The sequence below is a fragment of the Frankliniella occidentalis genome, unplaced genomic scaffold (assembly GCF_000697945.3).
Source record: "Frankliniella occidentalis isolate FOCC.00 unplaced genomic scaffold, Focc_3.1 Scaffold170, whole genome shotgun sequence".
Taxonomy (NCBI): Eukaryota; Metazoa; Arthropoda; class Insecta; order Thysanoptera; family Thripidae; genus Frankliniella; species Frankliniella occidentalis.
In genome coordinates, this window is record NW_026267296.1 from 402,640 (window position 1) to 410,136 (window position 7,497).

General features: G+C 50.7%; 3 protein-coding genes across 3 annotated transcripts in view; all 3 read left to right on the top strand.

Annotated features, from left to right (window-relative positions):
- The window catches only part of LOC113214651 (Krueppel homolog 1-like), a 17,326-nt gene that overhangs the window by 6,819 nt on the left and 3,010 nt on the right, over positions 1–7,497 (top strand). The gene's annotated exons all lie outside the window — the stretch shown is intronic.
- Positions 201–4,337, top strand: LOC113214275 (uncharacterized). The gene is made up of 8 exons (XM_026433589.2): positions 201–1,642; positions 1,877–2,080; positions 2,204–2,359; positions 2,476–2,573; positions 2,668–2,767; positions 2,850–2,951; positions 3,021–3,173; positions 4,091–4,337. Exons 1-8 carry the CDS (start codon positions 1,202–1,204, stop codon positions 4,166–4,168), a joined length of 1,332 nt encoding a protein of 443 aa, XP_026289374.2. The 5' UTR covers positions 201–1,201; the 3' UTR covers positions 4,169–4,337.
- LOC113214149 (uncharacterized) overlaps positions 4,530–7,497 on the top strand; it is a gene marked incomplete in the record, with an annotated part of 21,452 nt that continues 18,484 nt past the window's right edge. The window contains 4 exon segments of the mRNA XM_052271728.1: positions 4,530–5,070; positions 5,396–5,832; positions 5,932–7,137; positions 7,243–7,431. Of these exon segments, the coding sequence (XP_052127688.1) occupies positions 4,626–5,070; positions 5,396–5,832; positions 5,932–7,137; positions 7,243–7,431 (2,277 nt within the window).

The following is a 7,497-nucleotide window of genomic DNA, read 5'->3' on the forward strand; positions in this document are numbered from 1 at the left end:
ATTTCACGGCACACCTTTCCTTACGCTGGGGGTGGGGGGGGGGGGCGGGGGTACCGAAAGTTGCCACCATACAGCGGTTTGGTAGATCAAATTGTCTATCTTTAGGTGGCCATCTAAAGGACCACAGAGTGGGCGGTTACCTGCTTCCCGCTTAATACGCCCCTGCCCTATACGCGCTCCACTTTGTCCTCTGCAGAGCCGGAAGCTGCTCGCCAGCTCGCGACCAGACTACGAGAAGTTGGTGCGTGGAGGGCTGCAGACCGCCAAGACCCTCGTGGTCTTGGAGGTGACGCGGGTCCGGAGCGCACCGTTGCTCGAGCTCGCCACGGCCGGCCCGCTGTACATCAGCGCCACGCCCGCCATCGCGAAGGCGGACGTCGACGAGTTTTTTGGTGCCAGAGTCGCGCGAGCCGGTCAGGACGACTTGCGTGAAATCGTCAAGGTGCAGGAGCCAGAGGAGGAAGATGATGTGGCACCAGTCAAGGCCAAACCAAGGGCCCTGGCCACCGAGGGGGACGATGCCGAAGAGGGAGGCGAGGAAGCGGTGGGAGAGGCTGGAGAGCAAGCCGCAACAGAGGGTGTGCTGGGCGAGGCACTAGAGGGGCAGGACACTGCTGTTGCGCCTCAGGAGCAGGGTCTAGGCGACGGCGAGGCGGTACCGGAGCAGGAGAGAGAGCCCGGCGAGGAGGGGGAGGCCGACGCCACCGCGGCCGACGTCGCCGCCGAGGAGCAGCTTCTCAACGAGGCTGGCGAGGGCGACGCTCCCGAAGGCCCCCGGAGACCCTCCGCGGCCGGCGGGGAGGGCGACGCAGTGCCAGCTGCGGAGGAATGACGAGCGATCTGGAAAGTAAAGTGTGCAACCTAAGCAGCTCTCCTTTTTCAGTCGATGTATTTTGCTGTTCTGAACGAACCACGTCGCTCTTGCGACTCCACCGAGGGGCAAACAGAAGAAATGAGACGCTGTCACAAAAAATAAACGATTTGCATCAATTTTTGATACGGATTGTTTGGTTCTCGCCGTGCAAACGTCCTTTTCAATAAGAAATGCCCCGATGGCAGAGGAGGTTCGTGTCAGAGACCACACGTTTTCGTATGTTTGCTTTTGGGGTGGGCTGAACCAAATGACAGGGTACTTTGCTATGGAGACGAGAGGCTTCCGACTCCATTTGGCAAAACGGTCGTACCGCGTCGTCACTACACGATGGGGGACAAGGACGTGCCCGCGAAGTTCCCGGCGTGGTTCTTGCGCACAAGAGCCTCGCGGGGGAGGGGGAACGAACGGGGCTCCAAGCCTCGGCCCAGGACCCCGGACGACACGACGTTGTTTGTCACCAACCTGACTCTGCTCCGGTGGACGGGGTTCTGGCGCCAGCCTGCACCCCCAGCCGGCGGGCCCGGGGACGGGCGTACAGACGGGGCGTGGGCCCGCGCCAGGGCGGCCGCGCAAAGGGCGTTCTTCAACGTGAACATGGTCTGCAACGTGGCCTTCATCACGACCAAGGTGGTGCACACGGCCCTGGACACGGACAACATACGCAACATCACGGAGAACCTGAGCGACGTGCTGTGCATCGCCTTCAGCTTACTGCAGCTGGTCGTCCTCACAGACGTCGAGCCCAGGCTGCTGAAACTCCTCGACAGGGTGAGAGACTGTCCTGCCGCAGGCGAGGGGGGCGATCGCCCCCCCCCCCCTCCTGTCGTCTCTAGAGACCCGCCTGAAAGGTAGGCAATTTGCGCCACAAAACCCCTGCATGTAGGCAACCGACAGTGCATCGCCCCCCCTGTCAGCCGGACCTTAATCCGCGCCTGTCCTGCCGGTGCGCTGTGTTGTTCGTGCCGTGCTCATCTCCTTGCACGTGGCACGTGCTGTACGCAGATCGACGGGCAGCTCGAGCACGTGCTGCATGCGACCGGGGTGGGTCCCGAGGGCCTGGAGCGCCAGCGCAGGGTTTGCCGCGACGTGGCCATCCGGACGTTCGCCGGCTTCCTGTTCACGGGACTCAACTTCGGCGTGGTGGTGACCTCGACGGGCAAGAGCAAGAACGCGCTGCCGATCGCCATCTGGACGCCGTTCCGACAGGTGTGGAGAGTACAGCAGCCCCAGGGCTGGTGATGAGCAACCGCAGGGAACCGCAGAGAGGGAAGTCCCTCACTATGTTTACGTACCCGGCTCTGCCCTGTGGTGCCTACGGCTCTGTTTCAGGATGCCCCGGGAACCCTGAGCATCCTGCTCATGGTGGAGGCTGTCGGGGTGGTCCTGACTGTGGCCGGGTCCGGCGCCCTGTCCGCGCTCTTCCTCAACAGCTTCCTGGTGGTGCAGAGCCAGTTCCGCGCGCTGCACGGCTACTTCCAGGCGGAGGTACTTGCGCACTCTTGCGAGCCTCGTACTCCTAGAGGATTCTTGTCACCTCGGCCTCGGCCTGCGACTGCAGAGGCGGGTCGGTTGGGCTCATTGAGATTCCAGTCTTTGAACAGGCCGAGGGCCTTCCAGATGGTGCCTGGGACACGGCGGCGAAGAGACGGACCAGGGAGAGGCTCGTACAAGGCGTCAAGTTGCACCAGGGTGTCCTCAGGTGGGGTGTCAACTGGCACGCATGCCCGTTTCTCTGCGAGTTGTTCTCCGGCACCCGCAGCCTCAATTTGATGTTTTCTCGGGGTTCCTTGCAGCCTAGCCGACGAGACGTGCGAGGTACTCTCCCCTTTCGTGGCGGTCCAGCTCGGCACCATAGGTTTCATAATATGTGTCGCTCTGTTCCAAATATCTGTGGTGAGTATCAAAAAGTATCGCTGGCCTGGCCACCTTACTCTTGTGTAAATCGGATAAACTCCCCCCCCCCCCCCGTTCACAGGACCCCATGGATCCCGGGAACAGCCGCTTCGTCGTCCTGGCCGCCACAATCACCGTCGAGGCCTTTGTCCTGTGTTACATGGGCACGCTGCTCAGTGACCAGGTGTGCAACTTGCTTCCTCACCCCGACAGCGCAATACAGTTCAGATTATAATTTACTAATTGTGCATAGGCCATGGAAGTGCAGCTCGGGTTGGAGTTCGGCAACTGGTACCTGCAGGGTCAGGAGATCGGATACATCGTTAAGTTCGCCAGCATGCGCTCGCAGAAAGTCCCAGCCGTTGTCGTGGGAAACGTGCACGTGGGACTGCCGCTGTTCTTGGAGGCAAGTTTGTCCGCGCACGTCGCCAACACGAGTTCAGTAGGGTAAGGTGATCGGAGGGCTCCTCAGATTTTCCGACTTCCCCGGTGCCAACCTCGGATTTTCGTGTTTTGTCTGCAGAAAGGTAAACAGAACACTAGAATTTTGAGGGCTGTTGGCAGTATCTGAGATCGGCAGCGGAAGTCGAACAGTCTAGGGAGCTCTCCGCCTACCGGCGCACTTGACGCAACGCAACGCCTGGTGGGTAGGCAGCCCATTCGACAGGCGCTTCTTCTGCGTCCTCCCAAGAGACTACAGAGAGTCTCTTGTAGTCTCTGTAGTCTCTTGGTGCTCCCGCTAGTAGCGCCAATGCGCAAAATATGTCCCACATTTTTAGCCCATTGTTATTTAAGTTAAGCCAAGCCGAACGCGCAAGCCCAAGCCCAAACTGCGGCATGGGCTGGGGCGTGTAAAGTTAAGTACGCGTGAGCGTTTCACGTGAGATGAGCGCTCACACGAGCAATGTGCGGTGCCATATACTAAACGAAACGACTTCAAATTGAAAATATTTTTGCAGGATTGCACTCTTCTTAGTCCCTCCTCTCTAAAAATCTATGGGTTTGTCAATTTTCGCGTCATTTTGCCTCTCACCAGGACGCTCATCTCACGTGAAACGCTCACGCGTGCTTAACTTTACGTCGTTCCAAGGCTTAACTTGATATGTAATACGCACTGTGAGCATCAAATTCGCATTTTATGCACTGATGCGCACTGCAAACACGAAAAAAATATGTGGGACCTTTAATGTGCATTTTGATGTGCATCAGCGCTAGCGCGGGCGGCCGGCTTGCCTACTCGCACGGGGCCATAAGGAGCCGTGAGTAAGCGAGGGATAGGCAAGCCCGCCTTCCACATTCTACATTCTACCTTCCACCTTCTAGATTATTCGCTCATCGTACTCTTTACTCGCCTTCCTACAGAAGAGGGCGAGAAGCGAAGACACTCAAGACTTGGCGTAGTAGGGATGGCCGGCCAAACGCACTAGTCACTTTAACGTGCTAAACGACGTTAAATGAAATGAATGATTGTAAAGGTATCTTTAATAAGACTTTTACCAATTTACTCGGTTATATTCTTTTTAGATCGCTTAAGAGGCCTGAACTTTAAAAATAAACGACTGCCTATTAACGTGGTTGCTTTTTGAGGGGTGGGAAGGGGTAGGGGGGGGACTGCCTTTTTACAGAAAAAACGTCGTCTGTAAATAAACTCCTTTGACACAAGAGACAAGGCGAATAGTAAACGTCCTCGCATGGCCAGAGTCCTTCTTACAAAGCACGCGATTCGTGTTTCGGCCACGAGCTGGGTCCCGAGTCGCCAATCAGAATTATGCGCGGTTTTACATTGGCCAATCGGCGTTGGCCGTAGAAACGAACTAGCTTTCTGCGCACCCGTCTCGTCGTTGAGGAGGAAATCAACATGGCATCCGACAGAATGCGAAGTCCTGCGTCAAGTGAATTTTACAAATCTAAAAGCAGCACTTCACACGATCTTGAAAAAACTGTGATCAATTATGATGCAACGAACGATGAGGTGAAGCGGGGGTTGCCTGTCAGCGCTCTGGAAAAGCGCGAAGCCCACAGTTACCGGAATCTTCCTGGTTTGTTCGAAACGGCGTCATCTGCGGACTGTGTTGTGAGGAAAATAGTAAACACAGAGTTGCACCATGATTCCCAAGAAAAGAGATTGAGTGATGTGGGGAGTAACAGTTTAAGCTATGTTTCGAAGTATGGAAAAAGTGCAACTCACGACCTTCCGTTCAGCGCAAATATGAGCGGAATGGCGAAACCTACTGCTTACGCTCGGGAAGGTGGACATGTATCGAAGTCGGCAATCACAACGCCTTCAAATGGAGATTTGCAAGGTATTTATCGGAGACACATTTTAAACTTGACTCGTCATTTACTGATATGCCCCTATAAACAAAAAATATACATCTTATCTTATATGTAAGCTTTTCCATAGTTGTTTATGAAATGCTATTATGTTCATAACCTAGTAATCTTGCTGTAATATCTTCCCCATGTATCTCTTTGCTGTGGATGACAATTGTTAGACCTATATAAGCTAAATCACTAGTGTCTGTGCAATTTGATGCCAATCTGTTTCCTAATAAGTACAGTAGTGACTATTTGCATTTCCAGTCTGTAGAACTGTTCATAATTTGTTATTATCATTATGGTTTTCAGGGCAAACAGCTAAGAAGGTTACGGATAGTCCAGATTACAAGAAACACAAAAAGAAACACAAGGAAAAGGATAGACACCATGGCAAAGACTGTTCTCGAGATAGAGATCGACATAGGGATCGTGATAAAGACAGGGATCGAGACAGAGATAGAGGAAGAGACAGAGAAAGGGACAGAAACCGAGATAAGGACAGAGACCGAGAAAGAGAGAGAGACAGGGATAGGGAGAGACACAAGGACAAAGACAGAGCTAAAACTCATGACAGAGTCAAAGGTAAAGAAAGAGACAAAGAAAAGGACCGAAACAGTACAAAGGAAGTTGACAAAGAGCAGCGATTGAAACTAAAGGACAAGGATGTGTCTCTTCCTAAACAAGATAGAGGAAACAGTGGTGATGACGACTGTTCAATCAAGAACCAAAATATATGCCCAGAAAAAGTAAGCAAGTTAAAAGTTGGCATGTGATATGTAAGCTTTGTTTATTATGTTTATTATAATTTAGAGGTGTAATTTTTCATTTTCAAATTTTTATTATAGGTAATGCTTGAAGAGGCCAACAGTGAACCCCTCACAACACCACCAGAAACCCCTGTTTCTGACACTGTTGCTCCTATGAACACTTCTGAAGTGCCCCTCTCTTCACATCATGTGCCTATTGCATCTCTACCTGATTCATACGTTAGTGGAGACTTGTGGCCTGGAGAATCCACTTCTGGCCCAAGCATTGGTGCAGAGGTACTGGTTTGTCATCAAGAAGAAGTATGTAATGAAATTGTTTGTGCCACAGAAGAGGAAGTTAAAGACCACTGTACTGATGAAGTCATAAAGGAAGAAATTATTGAGCCAGTAGAATGTCAGGATGAGCTGTATGAAAGTAGTTGCATTGTTGACAGCAGTGTTTCCTTAGAGGTCACTGCACTGACCAGTGCTGAAGAGCTGCTGCCGAATTGTGATAGTTCCCCCTGTGAAAAACAAGTGAAGAAAAATGATAATCTTCCCTCTGAACCAACTATTGATAATCTTAGTCCTTCTTACCTGAACAGCTCATCCTATTGTGAGAAGGTTGCAGTTAAAGAAGAAAAGGTTGACAAATTTGACAGTGCAACAAACGAGCCTTTAATAAAAGAAGAGGACAAACAATCCTTCAAAGCCAAAGCTGAAGTACCAGTCAATGTGAAAGAAGATAAAGAGATATTTGACAATAAATCAAAAATTAGTGTTGTAGCAAAAGTTTCTGAAGAAAAGCGACAGTCTATTGAAGAATTTAAGTTGAAATGCGAAACCAATATCTCTTCTCTCAAAGATAAAGAAAAGCCACCACAAAGAAGACCCAGCAGTAGTGGGTCTAGTAGTCACAAAAGTAGTCGCCGAGACTCTGACAGGAAAGATCATCGGTCTTCTTCTCATCATTGCTCTCGCTGCTACAAAAGATCAAAAATTAAACGAGCCAGTATTGGAGTTCAATGCAGAAGAGACAAAAGCATAGGGAAGCTTCTACAGCCAGCTCCACCTCCGCCACCGTCCACATTAAATTGGCACCCAGCCCAGAGACCCTCTTCAATTAGCTCCATTTCCAAACCAGAGCATTATAGTCATCCATCATCTGATTTGTACCGTTATGCACAGTATATGCACATAGAAACTCATCCTAATGGTGGAGCAAGTGTAGTTCACATGTATCAAGAAGAACTTAACCACCTAACTCCAGATCAAATGAATGAACTTTCTGATGAGTATTTTAAGGTAAGAAAGAAACAAAATTTTGACTGGCCTCTTGCTCTCTCTTTTGAAAAGAAAGTTTAAAATAATCATATGCAACCACTAAACCTCAATATCTCTGTCTTCTAGGTTGTTTTTGGAGAAGATGAAAATGGCAATGCATTTCATGTAATGGGTATTGTGCACAACTCTGCGTCCTACTTACCAGATCTCTTGGATCATATGGCAGACCACTACCCAACATTAACGGTTAAAAATGGTGTTCTTGGTAGGAACTCTGATATTGAGACCACTAACATGGCAGCATATAGGGATCAGGTAGGGTTTCTTTTCAAAAAGAGGTTAGAAACATTTTGTTTTTTTCTATCTTACTAATATTTTTAA

Bases quoted from the DNA above. Each gene is read 5' to 3' on its own strand.
- LOC113214275 (XM_026433589.2), top strand. From the start codon at position 1,202: ATGGGGGACAAGGACGTGCCCGCGAAGTTCCCGGCGTGGTTCTTGCGC. The intron at 2,081-2,203 runs GTGTGGAGAGTA...GCTCTGTTTCAG, and splicing joins TCTGGACGCCGTTCCGACAG to GATGCCCCGGGAACCCTGAG. The intron at 2,574-2,667 runs GTGGGGTGTCAA...GGTTCCTTGCAG, and splicing joins TTGCACCAGGGTGTCCTCAG to CCTAGCCGACGAGACGTGCG.